This window comes from Herpailurus yagouaroundi, unplaced genomic scaffold (genome assembly GCF_014898765.1).
Source record: "Herpailurus yagouaroundi ecotype Mexico unplaced genomic scaffold, PumYag 162, whole genome shotgun sequence".
NCBI classification, from domain to species: Eukaryota; Metazoa; Chordata; class Mammalia; order Carnivora; family Felidae; genus Herpailurus; species Herpailurus yagouaroundi.
The window spans coordinates 6506371-6528317 of NW_024412403.1; the positions used below are offsets into that span (position 1 = coordinate 6506371).

The 21947-nt window shown below is 39.1% G+C and overlaps 1 protein-coding gene across 1 annotated transcript in view; it reads left to right on the forward strand.

Moving 5' to 3' along the window:
* Window positions 1-21947, forward strand: part of BRWD1 (bromodomain and WD repeat domain containing 1) — a 127771-nt gene that overhangs the window by 45551 nt on the left and 60273 nt on the right. Inside the window, exons 14-19 of the mRNA XM_040483906.1 lie at window positions 3483-3633; window positions 3889-4023; window positions 8595-8723; window positions 9168-9393; window positions 15549-15734; window positions 18161-18344. Of these exons, the coding sequence (XP_040339840.1) occupies window positions 3483-3633; window positions 3889-4023; window positions 8595-8723; window positions 9168-9393; window positions 15549-15734; window positions 18161-18344 (1011 nt within the window). The remainder of the gene's footprint in view (window positions 1-3482; window positions 3634-3888; window positions 4024-8594; window positions 8724-9167; window positions 9394-15548; window positions 15735-18160; window positions 18345-21947) is intronic.

Below are 21947 nucleotides of genomic sequence, written 5' to 3' on the forward strand. Positions count from 1 at the left end.
CAGGGGATTGGAGCCACTTCCTGTTAGGAAGAGCAGTGATCTAAATGAATGGCTGCTTCCTGCATATCTGATAGATACATAAGATATGTAAATCTCATTTTTCCCAAAGAATTGATGCTTACATTTATGTTTCTGGTACACTGCCTGCTGTAGGGTAGCCATGTCAAAGGTTTTATCAGTTTTTCTGAGAAATGTTTCACATTTAGTCCTTTGGAAATCCTCATGTCTGCTTTATTTTTAGTAATTGTAGGGGAAATTAACTCATTCTCTGCTGTGTCTCAAACAGTTCTAATTTGGTTTCAAAATAAATGAGATATTAACATTTTTGTGAAATGATCTGTGGTAGGGAATGGAAGCAAGATGTACTGGAAATCTGATAATCCTTGTTCACAAACAAATCACACCATTACCATGATTGAAAAATGATCCGTCTGGATACTCAAAAGCACCTTAGTGTGGGAGTGAATACTGTTAGTCCTTGATTGGTTGAAATAGTGAAGGTTATTTCACTATTAAGAGGATAATTTGAAATCACACTCACCTATGAAAAATTATTTTATTAAGCAAAATACGAACATCGATGTAAAAACTTCAGTATAGAAAGTTTTACTGAGACAGAAAACTGCTCAGTTTTCTTGTTGCCTTGGAGAGCACTTTGCCTGAAATCCCCCCCATGGTGGGAATTGTCTTTTCTCATTTAAAGTTTTACCTCTTTCCAGTCTTGAAAAACAGAGTTTTCTGTATGTAAGAATTAATGGGTATATTCGTTTTAGTGTTCTAATCTTGGGTGATCAACTTGGTGAAGGACAAAATGTCTGTTGGTTCAAAGCTATTAACAGGTGAATGCCTTTTAGTTTAAAGTGAAGCATTGGGGCGCCTGGGTGGCGCAGTCGGTTAAGCGTCCGACTTCAGCCAGGTCACGATCTCACGGTCTGTGAGTTCGAGCCCCGCGTCGGGCTCTGGGCTGATGGCTCAGAGCCTGGAGCCTGTTTCTGATTCTTTGTCTCCCTCTCTCTCTGCCCCTCCCCCATTCATGCTCTGTCTCTCTCTGTCCCAAAAATAAATAAACGTTGGGAAAAAAAAAAAAAAAGTGAAGCATGGATGGGGAGCCCGGGTGGCTCGGTTGAGCGTCCCATTCTTGGTTTCTGCTCAGGTCCTGATCTCATGGTTCATGGGATCAAGCTTGGCATCAGGCTCTGTGCTGACAGCGCAGAGCCTGCTTGGGATTCTCTCTTTCCCTCTCTCTCTCTGCCTCCCCCCCCCTAAAATAAATAAATAAACTTAAAAAAATAAAGTGAAGCATGGAGTCTTTGCCTTTACTCCATTTTGCCTCTTATGTTACACTTTTCCCTAACCAATCTAGTTAGGATTATTCTCTTGTCTGTGTTCCATTGTGCTTATATAGAGAGATACTATGGGATACTTCTTCCATATTCTTATGGTGGTTTTCTTTAATTACAATGTATGTTTGTGGCACAAGGACACTCAGATCATTGGAACAGAATAGAGAACCCAGAAATGGACCCACAAAGGTATGGCCAACTAAGCTTTGACAAAGTAGGAAAGAATATCCAATGGAATAAAGACAGCCTCTTCAGCAAGTGGTGCTGGGAAAACTGGATAGCGACATGCAGAACAGTGAACCTGGACCACTTTCTTACACCATACACAAAAAGAAACTCAAAATGGATGAAAGACCCAACTGTAAGACAGGAAGCCATCAGTATCCTTGAGGAGAAAGCAGGTAAAAACCTCTTTGACCTCGGCCGCAGCAACTTCTTACTCGTCTCCAGAGGCAAGGGAAACAAAAGCAAAAATGCACTACTGGGATCATCAAAGTAAAAACCTTCTGCACAGCAAAGGAAACAGTCAGCAAAACTAAAAGGCAACCGACAGAATGGGAGAAGATATTTGCAAGTGCCATATAAGATAAAGGGTTAGTATCTAAAATTTATAAAGAACTTCTCCAACTCAACACCCAAAAGACAAATAATCCAGTGAAGAAATGGGCAGACGACACGAATAGACACTTCTCCAAAGAAAACATCCAGATGGCCGTCCGACATATGAAAAAATGGTCAGCATCACTCATCATCAGGGAAATACAAATCAAAACCATAATGAGATACCACTTTATACCTGTCAGAATGGCTAACATGAACAACTCAGGCACAACAGATGTTGGCGAGGATGTGGAGAAAGAGGATCTTTTGCACTGCTGGTGGGAATGCAAGCTGTGCAGCCACTCTGGAAAACAGTATGGAGGTTCCTCAAAAAACTAAAAATAGAACTACCCTATGACCCAGCAATTGCACTACTAGGCATTTATCCAAGCGATACAGGTGTGCTGTTTCAAAGGGACACATGCACCCCCATGTTTATAGCAGCACGATTGACAATAGCCGAAGTGTGGAAAGAGCCCAAATGTCCATCGATGGATGAATGGATAAAGAAGATGTGGTGTATATATACAATGGAGTATTACTCGGCAGTCAAAAAGGATGAAACCTTGCCATTTGCAACTACATGGATGGAACTGGAGGGTATTCTGCTAAGTGAAATTAGAGAAAGATAAATATCATATGACTTCACTCATGAGGACTTTAAGAGACAAAACAGATGAGCACAAGGGAAGGGAAGCAAAAATAATATAAAAACAGAGGGGTACAAAACATAAGAGACTCTTAAATATGGAAAACAAACTGAGGGTTGCTGGAGGGGTTGTGGGAGGGGCGGTGTGCTAAATGGGTAAGGGGAATTAAGGAGTCTACCCTTGAAATCATTGTTGTACTATATGCTAACTAATTTGGATGTAAATGAAAAAAAAAACTAAAAAAAATGTTATGTTTATAATTTCTTGGGATGTATTCTCTGATTTCAAACGCAGCTAGGCCTTACCCTATCTCTGTGTATTACGAGTATATTTTACAGAGAGACTTTGCATGTCATGTTCATAAAGGCTGCAAATCATTGCAGGTGTTTGTGTCCAGGCCTTTCTTGCCAAGAGAGCCTGTAGGAACCGCCTGTAGGGCACTGTAAAGGGATGAGTACAGTTTTACGTACAGTTAAACAGATTGAATATCTGTATGTCAGGCACTTTTCTAGGTGCTGGGGATGTGAAGATGCTTTCCTTCTTTCTGTTTTCCTAAAATTTCTTGTCATCTTCTCTGGAGAGAGAAACAACTTTATTGCTGATAGGGCTTGATGTCAGGGAAGGGAATAATAAAAGGGGGAGAGAGAAAAAGCTTTGCCTTTATGAGCAGTGGTGGTGTCCTAACATCTGCCTTCATTCAGACTCAACTGTTTCTAAGTCATCCCCTCCCTGTTCCATTTTTGCCATAATCTGTTTATAGATAATCTGCTGTGGGTCAGATGTGTATCAGACATATGATAATGTATATACATGAACTAGATTACTTTTTGCTATTTTCGTATTGATTGTACCATTCAAATGAATTTACACATTGTGTGTTTTTTCATAGGGACTTATCTTTGGAAGAGGAAAGGTTTATGAAACCCAAAGTAACAATGATAGCTTGGAATCAGAATGATAGCATTGTTGTCACAGCCGTGAATGATCATGTCCTTAAAGTGTGGAATTCTTACACTGGACAGCTGCTTCATAACTTACTGGTAAATAGTTTTTATACAATATAACAAATCAAGATTTTTTTTGAACTGTAATTTGATTTCTGAAAGTATAAAATTAATACACAGTATGTTCCATTGATATTATTAAATGAGTAGAAATTTGTGTTTATACTAATATATAAATCACTGTCATTAACACATTTTTAAAAGCCCTTACGTACTCCGGCAATACGGGTTTTTAATTTGAAAGTTCAAGCTTGCGAACTCTCCTTAACTATATGATTTTGTTGAATAAAGGGACATGCTGATGAAGTCTTTGTCTTGGAGACGCATCCCTTTGATTCCAGAATTATGTTATCTGCAGGACACGATGGCAGCATATTTATATGGGATATTACAAAAGGCACCAAGATGAAACATTATTTTAATATGGTAAGCGAGGTGTATCTTCACGTATGCTTGCATTGCTTTCACGTGTCTGGATTATGATGGTTGGCCAGAAACTGATCTGTGTGTTTCGGCAGTTTATATTTCTAGCAGTCAGGATACTTAAAGACTAATAAATATCCGACAGCCATATGTATTTACACTCTGTGTAACTGGGTCACATGAAGGAAAGATTTTCAAAAGCTATTAATTTAGCTCTCTATATGTGTGAATGTGTTTGAATTTCTTTAAATTGGCAAAGTTACATTCATTGTATATAACTTTTTCACTAAATTTATTGAATACTTTGTAGTAAAAATAATAGTAAAGTCATCTAGGAAATCACAAACATTGTTGGGTTTTTCCAGCCTTTTTTCTTTTTGCATATGGAATATTCTAAAACCAAATTAGGATCCTATTACATATTTTTTTAGAATTTCTCATCTACAACCACAAGATAGTTACCAAAACCAGCAAATTTAACATTGATAAAGTAGCATTATATAATCCATATTCAAATTTTGTCAGTTGTCCTAGTAATGTCTTTTTAGTTATATTTTGCCCCTTGAAACAGTGTTTAAATAGTTCAGGATCATGAATTACATTAAGTGGCTGTATGTTTCTAGGTTTCTTTTTGTTTTTAAACTTTTTTTTTAATGTTTATTTTTGAGAGACAGAGCATGAGTGGGGGAGGGACAGAGAGAGAGGGAGACACAGAATCCAAAGCAGGCTCCAGGCTCTGAGTTGTTAGCACAGAGCCCAGTGTGGGGCTGGAACTCATAAGCTGTGAAATCATGACCTGAGCCAAAGTTGGACGCTCAACTGACTGAGCCACCCAGGTGCCCCTATTTCTAGATTTCTTTATTCTTCAACAATTCTTCCTTCTTTTTTTCTATTTCCCACGTTGTAACTTTTTTGATGAGTACAGGCAAGTAATGTTACAGAACATCTATTTTTTTGTCTGGTGTTTCTTTATGATTTGATTCTGTTAATACTTCTTTTTGGTGGTGATAATTTAAAAAAGTTTTTTTTTTTTTTTTAACATTTATTCATTTTTGAGAGAGACAGAACGCGAGTGGGGGAGGGGCAGAGAGAGGAAGATACAGAATCCAAGGCAGGCTCCAGGCTCTGAGCTGTCAGCACAGAGCTCAACGCTGAGCTCGAACCCACAAACCGTGAGATCATGACCTGAGCCTAAGTCGGACACTCAACTGACTGAGCCGCTCAGGTGCCCCTTAGTGGTGATAATTTCAAATATTTGGTAAGGTGGTAGTTGCCAGGTTTCCCCACCATAAAATAGTTGTTTTTCCTCTTTGTAACTATTAAACTTATTTTTTCAGGAGGTATTTTGGGACTCTGTAAATATCCTATTCCTCATTAAATTTTCACTTACAAACATTAGTATCCAGTGCTATTTTTTTTTTTAATATAACCAACATGACATTTATTGGATTAGGAGAAACCATGGCAAGTTACTGCGTGATTTGGAACATGAAAATAAGTATTGTGAATCCCTGAACAGAAATAATTAATTGACCAAATATCCGTTGCTCTTACCAGACTCTGAGTAACGTTAGCATGAACAAATGCATAAACGAGTCAGTAAACAGATGATGAACGGGCTGTGCTTTCCTCATTGTGAATAGTGAAAACTGGTTCAGTTGTTGAGGGTGAGTGAGGGCCCTTAGATCAGTAAGGCTGTCCGGGGTCCTGCAGGAATAGCCACATCATGAGTGATGGTGTTTCGTTTTTTACATTTATTTATTTTCGAGAGACAGAGACAGAGCACGAGCAAGGGAGGGGTAGAGAGAGAGGGAGACACAGAATCTGAAGTAGGCTCCAGGCTCTGAGCTGTTAGCACAGAGCCCGATGCGGGGCTCGAACTCATGGACCGAGAGATCATGACCTGAGCCGAAGTCAGACGCTCAACCAACTGAGCCACCCTGGCGCCCCCGAGTGATGGTTTTTAATGGCATTATTCTTTCCATATTTATTAGTTGGCATTCTTGCATAGTTTTGTAGTCTTTTTTCATTTTACATAGAATGTTTTCCAAAATCTTAAATGTATTTAAAGAATTTGCAGTTGTATTTTTAACTCTAACTTCAGCCTTTCTCAGAAAGTTCCATATGTAGTGAACTTAACTGTTGTTGAGTGTTTAAGTGGTTTTTGAATATCCCGGTCCATGGCTGCTTATGTAGATCCATGATTATTTCCTTAGGGTAAATTCTGAGGTAGTTACTGTGTAAAAGAGTTTCTGTGTTGTTAAGACTATTGACTGATACACATGTGAGATGTTTTATAAAATTACTGTACAATTCATATTGAGTTTCAGTTCAAATTGTAATTCATTTTGGAGGCAGTCTAGTAGCAGGGTAGATAGATGAGTGGTTCTTAGATCTTTGATTGAAGGCCATCTGAGTCCATGTGTTTTGTGTTTTTTAACCTTAAAATTTTATTTCAGTATGTTTATTTTGGATAATTCTTGACAGTTATATGCATTATTATATTTATTACCATAAAATGCACTTAAAAAACTCAAACAGTATGGTCAAACTGAACATGTGTTACTAGGCATCTCTGAAAATTACATCTCTGTGGGTTTGAATTATTGGAAAAATAAGTCTTTCCGGCAGTTTTTCTGTGGTCTTAAAATTTATAGGTGGCTCTGTTTTCTTAATTATTCTTTAAAACTCATTAAGAATATTACTCCCTGAGGGGCACCTGGGTGGCTCAGTCGGTTGAGCATCTGACTTCGGCTCAGGCCATGATCTCAGTTTGTGAGTTCGAGCCCCACGTCAGGCTCTGTGCTGACAGCTCAGAGCCTGGAGCCTGCTTCAGATTCTGTGTCTCCCTCTCTCTCTGTTCTTCCCCTGCTCACATGCTGTCTCTCTCTCAAAAATAAATAAAGATTTAAAAAAAAAACCACCCAAAAAACATTACTCCCTGCATTTAACTCATCAGAACAGAAAACTACATTAATTCAGGTTTTAAGCAGAATATAAGCTAAACAATTTGTGAGCCAAAGAAGTCTCAAGTGCGCAACAATGATCTTACTTTTGGTGAGACACCCAGACTTTGCTGTGTATACAGAGTTCTTCTTACCTTCACTGTTCAGCTGAGAGCTCCCAATTCTCTGTTAGATTACTTAGGATTGTAAATTACTGACATTACAAGATTTCTTGAAATAGATAAGAATCTTTAATGTGACATTGAATTGCTGTGCAATTGAATTGTATTGAATTGCAAAATGCAGGTTGCATTTTGTCAGGAATCACTGGAGGATTCTTCAAACTACAGGTAGAAACCCAAGTCTGGCTTACTCTGCTTAGATAGGTTGGCCTGCTCAGGAAAACTTCCTTTTCAGCAGGTACCTTAGCAAAACTTTTATTGCACTTAGGTCTCCACGTATGACAGGAGAGTAGCTGCCAACATCTTTGAGCTATAAGCCAGGGATCCCTACCTCTACTTAGGCTTGGAGGTTCCAGGCCACGATGCGAAGTGGTGCCAGGATGAGGGTTGGGCTGTAGAGGTGTCTCCTCGAAGGACTGTGTGGGTGAATCTCTATTCCTGTGTTTTCACAAAAAATTAATAGAAAAGTATTTCTATACCATTTGTTCCTTTTTATGTTATGAGACAACAGAAATTTGTATATGTATTATGTGGATACATAATAGGGCTGTGCCCTAAATAGCCCAGGAACTTAATTTTTAAATTTGTTAATCGGTGCCCATTTGTGTGTGGTATAGCAGTTGTAAAGTGCTTCTGATTTTCAAGCAGGTATTTGGGCATGGTGTAAGTTTGTTTTGGCAGTTAGTGGGTGGATGGTTCATCTTCCAACACTGATCAAACCTGGCATAAAGTTTACTTATTAGAAAGTTACAGGCTCAGACAACAACCATGCATGCAATAGCGATATGCTGTCAGTGAAACAACTCCTCTAACTGTAAATTGGTAGTGCTAACCTAATATAATTACAGCTGAAGAGCAAGAATAAAAATTTAAAAGCAGTCTGTTTAAGGCAATATTCATGATGTAATAGGAGCATCCTTCCTGAAATTTGTGGTAGTTTGAAATGAAGTAGGTTTAGGCATTTATATGTGCACCTTTGTGACTTGGTAGGATTACACTTTTGCATACAGTGGTCAGACATCTTAGGGGAAAGTTTAAACTCCAGAGAAGTACTGATTTTAGTTCATGAATACCATACTTCATTGATCTTTAATCATTTATCTTGTGGGTTATTAGTAGCCTTTTGCTATGTATTGAAACAGAAGTTTATGAAATTGCTTGTCATTTTCACTTCTAAGAAATTAAAGCCTTTACTTCGAATTGGCTTATGATCTTTCATTCTGTCATTTTGAGAACTCCTTGGAATACCTTTTGAGATATTTTTCTAGGCTAGTGGAATTAGAAGTGAATTTTATTTTCTGAAAATACATGTGCTTAATGCAAAATTTGTTTTTAAAGATTTTCTTTGAGAAGTGATGTGTTTGTAGCAGGAAATTGGCAGCAAACAGTTGATAAAGCAAAAACGCTTGTACAGAATTGGTTATAACCTTTTCTCTCTGCTTCCTAGATTGAAGGACAAGGACACGGAGCTGTTTTTGACTGTAAATTTTCACAGGATGGACAGCATTTTGCCTGTACAGATTCTCACGGACACCTTCTGATATTTGGGTTTGGATGCAGCAAGCCATATGAAAAGGTGTTTTGTTTTTTATTTTTTGGTAGCATTTTTAACCACTTAAAAAATGTTTTCATTGCAGTGTAGTTAACATACAGTGTCGGCTACATTAGCTTCAGGTACACAGAGTTGTGACTCAGCAGTTCTGTCTGTTACGTGCTCATCAAGAGAAGTGGACTCTTAATCCCATTCACTTACTTCCCTCATCCCCCACCCACCTCCCCTCTGGTAATTATCTGTTTGTTCTCTAGATCAAGAGTCCGTTTTTTGGTGTGTCTTGAAAAGGTCATTCTTAATACTTTCTTATAGTAGTAAAATAAGTAGTAACAGTATTTTGAAAATGGGTTAGGTGTACTGATTTGGTTTCCAATTGTAAATTGGTTTTTCAGATTATAAATGTTTAATATTTGTATTCTTTAACATATATAAACCCCAAAAAGTCAATCTGTAAACTTCTTTTTTCAGATTCCTGATCAGATGTTCTTCCATACCGACTATCGACCACTGATTAGAGATTCTAATAATTATGTCTTAGATGAGCAAACTCAGCAGGCTCCTCACCTTATGCCTCCACCGTTCTTGGTAGATGTAGATGGAAATCCTCATCCAACTAAGTATCAGAGATTAGTGCCAGGCCGAGAAAATTCCGCAGATGAACATTTGGTTCCACAGCTAGGCTATGTGGCAACAAGTAAGTGCAAAGTCTTTTTTTTTTTTTTTTTTTTTTTTTTAAATGTAAAAAATAGTATACAGAACTCATGTACTTTCAGATTCACAAGTTACTATTTTGCAATATTTTATCATTCTATCTCTAGATACATATAATTGTTTTTAACCATTTGAGACTTAAGTTGGACTGCATGTTCATTTATCTCTAAATTGTCAATATGTGTTTTCTGAGAACACAGGTATTCTCGTATGTAACCATAGAGAGTTACCAAAAGCAGGATATTTAACACTGATACAGTATTAAATACATATACACAAATCTATTGTCTGTAATCAAATTCTGTCTGTTATTCTAATATCTCTTAAAGCTTTTACTGTTCTCCCCTGATGTGGATTTCAGTATGGGACTGCACATTAAATTTATCATTGATAACGTTCAGGTTGTACAGTTTTTGGCAGAATACAGAATAGAATAAATGATGTTGTAGCCTTCCTGGAGCATCACGTCAGGATGCTTGCTTCTGATTGTGTTTTGTCCAAATGTTGGGGTAATGTTGTCTTTGAAAACTTGGTTAAGGTGGTGCCTGCCGAGTGCACTTTCTCCACTATAAAGAAGAAATGTGTAGGGAGATAGGAGACAAATAATCAGGTCTGTACTAAACTTTACCCATAAGTTTTAGGATCCACTGATGGTTTCTGCCTGAATCAGTTGTTGTTATGAAGGTTGCAGAATGGTTGTTTCCTAACTCTGTCGTCATTGCATCTACATTTTATTAGCCTTCCTTTTATATATTTACGTAGTTCATTAAGTTTTAATATGGACTTAGAGGTTGTTATATAGTGGGTTATAATCCATAACGGCCATTATTTTGTTGTTCATAGTAATTTTAGATTTGAGTGTCAGAGTCTCAGGCTGAGTGTTGTTCCCTTTCTGAGTCCCTTGAACACTTCCTTCCTTTCTGGCACAAGATGTTTGAGTCCCGTCTTGTACTTTGCCTGTCCTCGTCAAGGGCAGAGTTTTTATTTTGTTTTGTTTTGTTTTGTTTTGTTTTTTTTTTTGTATCTGTTCCCAGCAGTGTCTCCATACAGATGTTATTAAGCAAAGAAAAAAATGCTTATGTTTTGTTGGGATTTGGGATGAGGATTGATTTACTAAAAGTTAATCACCAGTTATAGTTAACGCTAAGACTTAATGTAGATCACTGTATGTTTACTCTTTCAAATGTTTATTTTTTGTTAGTTTAATTGAAGTATAGTTTACATACAATAAAATTCACCAATTTCAAGTGTACAAGTCAAGTGAGTTTTGGCAGATGTTAAGCAGTCACGTAACCACCACTACATTCAGGGTCCCCAAAAGTTCTGTTGGACTTACTTGGAGTCTTCTGGTCCTTTGTAATGACTGTTCTGTTTTGTCACTTTAATTTTGTCTTTTTAAGGAATTTTATATAAATGGAATTGTGCGATATGAAATCTTTTGTATCTGGCTTCTTTAATTTAGCATGATGCCTTTTTAAAAATTAAAAAAAATTTTTAAAAAAAAAATTTTTTTTTTTCAACGTTTATTTATTTTTGGGACAGAGAGAGACAGAGCATGAACGGGGGAGGGGCAGAGAGAGAGGGAGACACAGAATCGGAAACAGGCTCCAGGCTCTGAGCCATCAGCCCAGAGCCTGACGCGGGGCTCGAACTCACAGACCGCGAGATCGTGACCTGGCTGAAGTCGGACGCTTAACTGACTGCACCACCCAGGCGCCCCCCCAAAAAAATTTTTTTTTAATATTTATTTTGAGGGAGAGAGAGACAGAGCACGAGGGGGGAGGGGAAGAGAGAGAGGGAGACACAGAATCCGAAGCATACTCCAGGCTCTGAGCTGTCAGCCCAGAGCCCGATGCGGAGCTTGAACTCAGGAACTGTGAGATCATGACCTGAGCTGAAGTTGGATGCTTACCCGACTGAGCCACCCAGGCACCCCCGCCCTGCCATTTTTTTTTTTTTTAATGTTTATTTTTGAGAGAGAGAGTGAGCATGAGTGAGGTAGGGGCAGAGAGAGAGAGAGGCAGACACAGAATCCAAAGCAGGCTCCAGGCTCTAAGCTGTCAGCACAGAGCCCAGTGCAGAGCTCGAACTCATGAAATCATGACCTGAGCCGAAGGCGGACACGAAACCGACTGAGCCACCCAGGCACCCCAGCATGGTGCCTTTTTAAAAATTTTTAAAATTTGAGGTGCCTGGGTGCCTCGGTCTAGTGTCCGGCTCAGGTCACGATCTCACGGTTTGTGAGTTCAAGCCCCTTGTCAGGCTCTGTGCTGACAGCTCAGAGCCTGGCACCTGCTTTGGATTCTCTGTCTCTTTCTCTCTCTGCCCCCCCCCCCCCCGCCCCACTTGTGCACGATCTCTCTCTCAAAAATAAATGTAAAAAAAATTTTTAATTTAAAAATTTTATCTTTATTATTATCATTGTCATTATTATTATTAATATTTTTGGGGTGGGGAGAGAGAATGTGTGCATGTGAGTGGGGAAGGGGCAGAGAGAGAGGGGGAAGAGAGTATCTTAAGCAGGCTCCAAGCTTAGCATGGAGCCCGACACAGGGCTCAATGCCACAACCCTGGTATCATGACCTGAGTGGAAATCAAGATTCTGATGCTCAGCTGCTCAACCGACTGAGCCACCTAGGCGGCCCAGCATGGTGCTTTTGAGATTCATTTTTGTTGTTGCACATATCAGTTGTTTGTTCCTGTTTGTTGATAGTACACCACTGTATGCATATACCCTCACTTATCCCTTTACTAACATTTGACAGACGTGACTTTTTTCCATTCGGGGTTATTAATAAGGAGTGCTAAAATATCTATCATGTGGGTTCATCTTATTTCTCTTTTTGGTTCTATTTTATATACATTTTGAAGTTCTTTTATTAGGTGCAGACACATTTCAGATGGTCTTCTTGGTGAATTAATTCCTTTATCATTATGAATTGTTCCTTTTTCCTTGGTAGTATTTCTTCTTTTGAAGACTATTTTTTTTGTTTCCGGTTTTGTTTTGTTTTTAATGTTTATTTATTTATTTTGAGATAGAGAGAGCGCGCGAGAGTGTGCGCTCATGAGCCAGGGAGGGACAGAGAGGGAGAGAGAAAATCGCAAGCAGGATCCACACTGTCAGTACAGAGCCTGATAGGGGCTCAAACCCATGAACCTTGGGATCATGACCTAAGTTGAAATCAAGAGTCAGATGCTCAACTGACTGAGCCACCCAGGCGCCCCTATTTCTTTGTTTTGTATCAATATACTAATCCAACCAATTTTGATTAGTATTGTCATGGTGTGTCTTTTCAGTTTTTATAGCCAGTTTGTTTCTTTATATTAAAACCGATTTCTTGTAGGCACCAATCCAATCTGACAACCTATCTGTTAATTGAAAAATGTAGACCATTTACGTTTAATATAACTATTAGCATGGTCAGGGTTAATTCTCTACCATTTTGCTGTTTTTTTCTCTTTATCCTTTCTGTTCTTTATGCCATTCTTCTTTTTTTCCTGCCTTGTTTGAAATTACTTTTTAGTATTTCATATTATCTTCACTAATTAATGGCTTACTGGCAACACTTGTTTGTTTTAGTTATTTTTTTTTTTTAATTTTTTTTTTCTTTTTTTTTCAACGTTTATTTTATTTTTGGGACAGAGAGAGACAGAGCATGAACGGGGGAGGGGCAGAGAGAGAGGGAGACACAGAATGGGAAACAGGCTCCAGGCTCTGAGCCATCAGCCCAGAGCCCAACGCGGGGCTCGAACTCACAGACCGCGAGATCGTGACCTGGCTGAAGTCGGACGCTTAACCGACTGCGCCACCCAGGCGCCCCTGTTTTAGTTATTTTTAATGGTTGCTGTAGGACAAGAATTGCCAGTGTGTGATTTGCAGACCTGTAGTTTTATCCATGACCTTTTTTGTGGGGTCTTCAAGTTCACAACTATTTTCATAATAATATGGAAATATCAGTTACCTTTTTTTATAGTGTTGACATTTGCACTGATGATACAGAGGCAATGGTGTGTAAAACTTCTGGCACCAAAGCACTAGCAGTCATTGTATTCTTCATTGTGTTGAACACACGTTTAAATATTCTGAGTTTTAAAATTGGAAGTATGCATTAAACAATTCTGCTGTGTATTCTGAAGTTTATTCAGGCTGTTGGGAACATGGACTATTTCCAGCTCAGTGAGAGCTCTGGGAATTTTTGGGGATACTGCTTTTTCATGTTTTTTCCCCTAGTATGGTAGAGTTTTACCCAGTGTGTGCCCATATCATTATTTAGTCAAATAATCGATTGAACCTCACTGTACATCTCTGAGCTTTCTGTAGAATTCATTCTTCTCTGATGTTCAGCCCTGCGTATTGTTGTCTTTCCCTCTGCTCCCAACCTCTGATCTCTGTCTCCTTCACTCAGTGAGACCTCTGGATGCTGTTTGGGTTTCCTCTTCTGGAAGCTGCTTCGAGGCTGTTCCCCGGAGTAATCAAAAGGCTAGACTCCCTTGTTTATCTTCTCTTGGGGATTGCAGTCCTGTGTATCTGTTGTCCAGTTTCTGAAAACCCTTGTTTTTCCAGGGTGGTTGTACTTTTCCAGTGGGAGGGCCGTTCCTGTAGCACATAAGCCTTCATGTTAATATTTCAGTGTTTGAACAGCATTATGCCAGCTAGAAACAGTTATTCTGATGATATTTGCCAAGTTATATATAAATATTCTGTGCTGTGAAAGAAAAGTTATATAGACTATGGGATTTTGCAGGGAGGAGGAGAGGACTAGAAGTCTCCTTTTCTACTGTTTTCCCTTTGGTTCCGTGTTGTGGTCTTAGGAATCTTTGTTCCCAATTCAAATTAAAATCTTTTTATCTTTTTAGATTAGGGCTCCTCTTTTTCCTTTCTAGCTCATGTTTTGAAACTATTAAAAAATGTTAGTGGTTTTAAGACAGTCTTAGTTATGATATTTAACTCTTGTAAGTTCTTTATTGATTGCCATGGTAAATGGAGATGTTATCCATGAGATATAAGGGAATCTAACTCAGGTAGTAGGATGCAAGTAAATTGCCAGATCCCACAACCATCTAACACTTTTTATCCATTAATACTAACTGAACCTGTTAGGTGAAAAATAAACAAGCAAAGGGGCGTCTGGGTGGCTCGTCAGTTGAGCCTCCAACTTCGGCTCAGGTCACGATCTCACGTTTCACGGGTTTGAGCCCCTTGTTGGGCTCTGTGCCGACAGCTCAGAGACTGGAGCCTGCTTCGGATTCTGTGTCTCCCTCTGTCTCTGCCCCTCCCCTGCTTGTGCTCTGTTTCTCTCTCAAAAATAAATAAAAACATAAAAAAAGAGAAAAAATAGAGAAGCAAAGACACTTAAAAAAATCTGATTTTGTAGTTGAGGAATTATGTGTACTGGCTATGCTAAAAGCATAAAAGAGCACCTAAAAGAGCAAGTTCAGTTAGCGGGAGAGGCAGGTGTAGTATAGCTGCAGTTTGTTGAATAGTATTACTCTTTTTGTTTTATTTAAAAAAAAATTTTTTTTAACGTTTATTTATATTTGAGACAGAGAGAGACAGAGCATGAACGGGGGAGGGGCAGAGAGAGAGGGAGACACAGAATCCGAAACAGGCTCCAGGCTCTGAGCTGTCGGCACAGAGCCTGACGTGGGGCTCGAACTCACGGACCGCGAGATCATGACCTGAGCCGAAGTCGGCCGCTTAACCGACTGAGCCACCCAGGCGCCCCTCTTTTTGTTTTATTAAGAGAGTAGAGGAGAAATCACACATTGTTGCTCTGGTCTTGTCAGAGACCTTGCAAATGAGAGTTTAATGAAACCTATCTTCTATAAGGTGAGGGTAGGGTAGCATTAGTGTGAAACAGCAAAATAAAGCTTCTACAGAAGCGTGTTTCTGTTTGCTCACTTCAGGGGTTTCAGAGGCTCTATGGAGGTTTTTGTGCTGTTGGGTATAAAGAAGGGTTTTGTTTGTTTTGAGTCTTTCGTCTGTCTCAATTAGTTATAAATATATAGGATATCTTTAATTGCTTATTTTTGAAAAGAAATCTGAGAATTGCTAATGATAACTTTAATTGCACTCTACTGAGTTTGTTTTCCTGTTCGTGTATATTATGATTTTGTATTCATTCATTGAATTCACAGGCGATGGAGAGGTGATTGAACAAATTATAAGCCTCCAAACCAATGATAATGGTGAACGCAGCCCTGAGTCCAGTGTTCTTGATGGGATGATAAGACAGTTACAGCAGCAGCAGGATCAGAGACTGGGAGCAGATCATGATACCGTTCCAAGTGGACTTCCCAGTGGGGAAGAAACACCCCGAAGAGGTAGGATAGATGAGAGCTATTGCGTCTTAACATGACTGAAATCTAAGAGGAAATGAAGTCACTGTCCGGTACATGCAGTGAAAAATTTTCAGCAGTGTGCTTTTACAGCTTAGGTAGCAGTAGCCTGGAGGGAACTTCACTAGGCTTTTGTAAAGTTGATGTGCCAGCAAATGGACATTGAATTTTCAAGTACTTGGACGTTTATTGAAACTTTTTTTTTTTTTGCTGCTAAATAAGAGTATTTACAAAATTATATTAAATGAGTAAGGAACAAAGTATTTTTTTTTTAAAGGGAAAACAGTTGTAGGTTTCCCTTTAAATACTTTTAATTAACGGGGTGCCTGGGTGGCTCAGTCGGTGAAGCGTCCGACTTCGACCCAGGTCATGATCCTATGCTTTGTGGGTTGGAGCCCCACATCAGGCTCTGTGCTGACAGCTCGGAGCCCGGAGCCTGCTTCGGATTCTGGGTCTCCCCTCTCTCTGCCCCTCCCCTGCTTACACTGTGTCTCTCTGTCTCCCAAAAATAAATATTTAGAAAATTAATACTTTTAATTAAAAAAAGATTAGTTGGGTAGAGCACTAAATGTTTCTTCTGTAATCGGAAGGCTTGAAATGAATTTGTAGGGCGAAGTTCTTGAGACTGGCATATGATAGTAATATAGTTCCTCAGTGGGGGAACTCCTCTCGAGGAGCAGGCAGTTGTTCAGCAAATGGAAACTCCTTCTGGGGAAGATAAATGCCTGTGGAACGTTAGAGAAGCCTTGAGTACCACAAAAATCATCCCTGCCGTGTCACACCTGCATGGGTTACTTGGCCACAAATTTCAGTATCATTTTTGCCAAATGTTTCTTCCTGTCTACGTAAAAGAAAAATTCTCCAACAGGCAGGTTAAATATTTTAGGCAGGAATACCGCACAGTTGATGCATATGCGTTCTTCTCAGCTTTGCTTTTTCCCGTCGATGATATATTCTAGAAATCACTCCAGATCCACTCATAGCGCTTCCTCATCCATTTTCGTAGCATCATGGTACTCCACGGTGCGGAATAACAGTCTTTGTAATGAATCTGTTTATGACCACTTGAGTTAGTTCTCATGTGATGATATGAGACCCTGTGCACATGTTTTCTTCACAGTGTTGGAGAATAATAGTATTACTCGAGCATTCAGATTTAGAATTTATTGTTGGTTCTGAATTCAAAACATGTTTCTTAAATGGCAGTTTGTTTTAAATTTTTTTTTTTTCAACGTTTATTTATTTTTGGGACAGAGAGAGACAGAGCATGAACAGGGGAGGGGCAGAGAGAGAGAGGGAGACACAGAATCGGAAACAGGCTCCAGGCTCTGAGCCTTCAGCCCAGAGCCCGACGCGGGGCTCGAACTCACGGACCGCGAGATTGTGACCTGGCTGAAGTTGGACGCTTAACCGACTGCGCCACCCAGGCGCCCCAATGGCAGTTTGTTTTAATGTAAATGTTTGAATTTACACGATCACTCTGCCTTTTAGGCAGAGTATGGTGTGTCGTGCAATGCAAATTGGTTCACATTTGATTGGTAAACAGAATGCTGTAGCTAGAAGAAGGCAGGGGTGTGTTTAGCCACGTGGATTTTGCCCTGGGCAAGGAGAGCTGGCAGAGGTGAAGAAGAATGTTATAGCCTCCTACAGGCAAGGATACAGCCCCCAGTTTCTCTGTTGCATTAATAGCAGAAGTGCCTTCCTCCAGTGTTTTAAGAAAACAAGCACTTTACCTGGGACACCTGCCACCACGCTGGTCTCCGTCCTCCATCCAGCTGACTTCCAGCTTGTGAGAGGTTGCCCTGTCTCCTGTGGCCCACCTAATCAGCTCTGCACAGGCTTAGGGCTCACTAAGCCTTGTTATCTGTGTTGCCTTGTCATCCACTCTCAGCTCTAATTCAGGTGCGGCCAGCATTGCCCTGCTCTGCATTTTGTTGAAGTTTTGATACCCACTCTGGCAGCTAGCCTGCCTCAGTGGCTCAGATTATCTCTTAAAGTCACAGGTAATGTTGTTCGAGCTCTTGTTATAGAGCCACCACAGTTTGAGGAGGCTCTCTGCAATGCTAATTTTTGCAAAAAGATGTGTTTTTAGTGTATGGTTCTGAAAAAGGCAAGGAGGGGTTTTACGAATGCAAATATAGCATTATAATAGAAAATATCTATGCATTAAAAAATTCCAGAAAGTCTAGTAATGGAAATTGAAGTGAATAGATGTTTGTTCTGTGTTCTGTATATTGATCTTAGTCTCATTAGGATACTTTCTGACAAAGCGTTTTGGATTTGTAGTTTTGGTTTGTGTCTTTATTTTTGGTTTGTGTCTTACTGGGTGGAGTGTATATGCTTATTATGTGTTAAATGCATATTAGATTGAAATTTCTCTCGGAATCCGTTTTGACGTTTCTTTTTTGTAGGTTTTAGAAGACTGAGCTTAGACATCCAGTCCCCTCCAAATATTGGTCTGCGTCGTAGCGGACAAGTGGAAGGTGTTCGTCAGATGCATCAGAATGCTCCACGCAGTCAGATTGCTACTGAGCGTGACCTGCAGGCTTGGAAACGAAGAGTGGTTGTACCAGAGGTACCACTAGGCATATTTAGGTTTGTTTTAGGATATCTCTTAATATTGTTTCTTTTTACAAAAATATATCTATGTGGTTATTTACACCTTTTTTTTTTTTTAACCCCATTAGTGGTGTAAATAATCACGTAAGTATATTTTAGTAATGGGTTGGAATCTGGTTTACTTGTGGTAGGAAAATGTTGAAATTGTTCTCAAAGTTTTTACTGTGGTTACTTTTTTTGTAAATTGTTTTTCGTATTCCTGTTCCATCTTTACAAATACCTGCTTTTGTCCCTTTATTGTTATTTTGAAATAAATCCCAGGTATATAATTTTGTTTAAAAATATGCCTAAAAGATATATATATATCTCTAAAAGATCAGGGATTGTTTTCAGTTATTACCACAGTGCTATTGTCATACCTTAGAAAAATAATTCCTCAGTAGAACCAAATGTCCAGTGTTTAATTTTCCAATTGTCTCATGTCATAAATGTTTTTAGTTTTTTGCAAGACTATTTCTTAAAGTGGCATAATTTTGTCAAAAGGCACATAATAAGTATTCTCTTTTTTGACACTGGCAGGCATGGGAACTCACTGGTTAGGTTCATTAATTCATTAGGGGTCATAAAACTGATCACTCAACTCTTTGAAGTCTTCATTTGTTACAGTGGGTACTTCTAAAAGAGAAATTTACCCGGATGTGCTGTTTGATTATCTAATAGTAAAGTTCATATAGAAAAGACAAGATAGATGTTTATTTTGCTTTATTTACCTTCAAGACGAAGATTTACTCCCTTTCATCCTCCAGCGTTGACCAGTTTGTCTTTTGGGTTTTCGCTGTATAAATCACACTGCTGCGATTTAGTTTATTTCTAATATCTTTATCGATTTTTAAGTTTTTCCACCTCTAGCCAGGAGGAGCCTCTTCAAGTTGGCTCTTTAGTCCTTTTGAAATGACTGTAGTATCTTTCTGTAACATCCCTGCTATCAGACATGGCAAGGTGTTGAAGTTCATCTTGTGAATTTCTCGTCTTGCATGTAGAGTCATTCTTTTCTCTTAAGTAGCCCTGTTTTCTTCTAGTGGGAAGTATTTCATAATTATAATCTGGGCAGTAGGGTCTTCCTTGCTACTGAGTATAACCTAACTGATTTTTGAGTTAATGCAATGGACATAGCAAATACTGCTTTTCAGTGATAACTGAAATGTTCAGTATTCCGTTACCTTATATCTCCTAGTAACTAATGCCTTGAAGATGGTTTTGTAAAAGTGCGTCCTTCATGTGTTTAGGCCACAGAGTTTCGGTGATTGGTGGAGGAATGTAGTACTTACATACTGTATGGTGAATTTAAGAATGTTTATAAATACACCATAAAATAATGGAAAGCAAAATCTGGTATTGGGATGAGAAATACAGAAAATCACCATCATGTATGTACTATGCTATCATTAATCCTTAAAATTGTGTCTGAGTTGCATGGTCATCAGAACCAAAAGTGTTACTTTGGGATACTTTTTGTTGCCAGAACCAAGGGAAGCAAACCAGTATCAAGAGTGAAAGACCTGAAGAATAGTTCTTTCTCCTTTTTTTTTTTTTTTAAAATATTTATTTATTTTGAGAGAGTGAGAAAGAGAGAAGCAGAGAGAGTGGGAGACCGAGAATCCCAAGCAGATTCTGTGCTATCAGCACAGTTCCTGGTGTGGGACTTGAACTCACGAACTGTGAGATCATGACCTGAGCCGAAACCAGGAGTCAGATGCTTAACTGACTGAACCACCCAGGCGCCCCGACAATAATTCCTCTATTATTTATTCTCTTCAGATAAAACACTGGAAACAGTTATGTCCAAGATAGCTGGTCTTTATTATGGTAGCCATCATGTCTGCCTTTGTGGTAGAGAGCGTGGTTTAGGTCAGAAGAAGGGAGAGACTGAGGCAAAAAGGACATTTGTTGAGTAAACTTGATTTAAGCAGCTGTCATGGTTGCACATGAGATCTTCTGCTCTTAATTCATTGACCAGAATGTTGTCATCGTATGGCTGTACTTAGCTACAGAGGAGGCTAGGTGATGGTTTCTATTTAGGGCAGCAAAGAGCCTAGATAAAAACAGATCTGTTTCAAAGGAAGAAAAGGAGAATGCAGTTTTTGCACCAACTAGCTGTCTGCTATAATAAAAATTTCCCGAAGAAGAGCGTAGCTCCTCATAGTGCTGTATTCTAAAATACACGTGAGATTTTACAATGGGGCGCTAAGCGATCTAGCAACGGTCGGTGCTCTTGATGACAGTCCTTATGACTGGAAGCAATGGGAATTTTACGTAACTTGTAATTAATTAATTAGAGTGGCACTTGATGAAGATGGAGAAAATTAAAATTTTGTTTCCCAGCTATAAAAGTAGTTATGTGTCCCTTGTGAAAAATTTAGGTGATAGATGAAAGTGTGAGAAAATCAATGATCCTCCCGTGCAGAGCCATGAGCACACAGTCCTGCTTCCTAGTAGACGCAGTTCCGGTTGGGGCTAGATCTCAGACGTGTAGTTTGTCTTAATTCAGGAATAGTGGAGACTCTGTTGTATTCATTCTAATTCTGTTCATCCTATGATCTTTCTAATACCACTTTTCTTAACTGACGTTTCATTTAGGTGTGGGATTGCAGTTGCACACCGTTGAAGATGATACTGTACTCACGAAGGCCTAGCATGTTCCTAGCATGTTCTCAGCCATGTTAGTGATTGAGATTGAAGTGTATGTGGTGGTTCGTTTTCAAAACAAAGGGAAGCGTACAGCTATGGGGTAGGAATTCCATAGTTCCTTAAATATATGTACAGTTGGTGAAACTGAGAACGTGTGAAGGGCTGAGTCTGATTTAGAGCTGCCCTGTGGATGCAGCATTATTCTGTTGGCATCTGAGTGTGAGCCAGAGGTGGATCCTGAGAAAAAAGCAATTTCTGTAGAATCAAGTTCTTACTTACCGGCATTTGCGTGCAGACTCATTTGAGCATCTAGTTGTGTCTCGGGCCGTGGCCCATATGTCTGTTTTGAAACTGGCCCAAGAGGGGTTTTAAAGTGAACATAAAACACAAAGCCATATGTTTTCAGCAGCATTCAAGTTGGAGAAAAGGGACATTCAGTCACCTGGATTCTCTCACCATGGAGGAGGAAACTGAACTTCGTTCAGTACATTCCTCATGGTGGAAGGTCCCCTGCTTTGAGATCGGTCACAGGAACATAATCTTTGTTTTGTATCATGTGAGTGAAATATAGGTGATTAGAAGAAGTAGTAACACTGCCATTCTGGTTTTCTACCAATTACAAAACATGCAGTTTGAATAAGTTGGGAGGAGGATTCTGTTTTTATTGTTTCTTTAGAGAAAAGGATTGTAGTCTTGCCCAATTTACAGGGAGATTGGGTAGCTAATGTGAAAGATTCTATTTGAGTTGGTTGTATTGGGGTCTGTGAAAATATAAACATCTCTGTATTAAGTGCGAAAAATAAGACCTCCTAACTGCCTCTGAGATTATAATGTTTCTTTTTTTTTTTTTTTTATTTTTTTAAAAATATTTATTTATTTTTGAGAGAGAGAGAGACAGCATGAGCAGGAGAGAAGCAGAGAGAGGGAGACACAGAATCCAAAACAGACTCC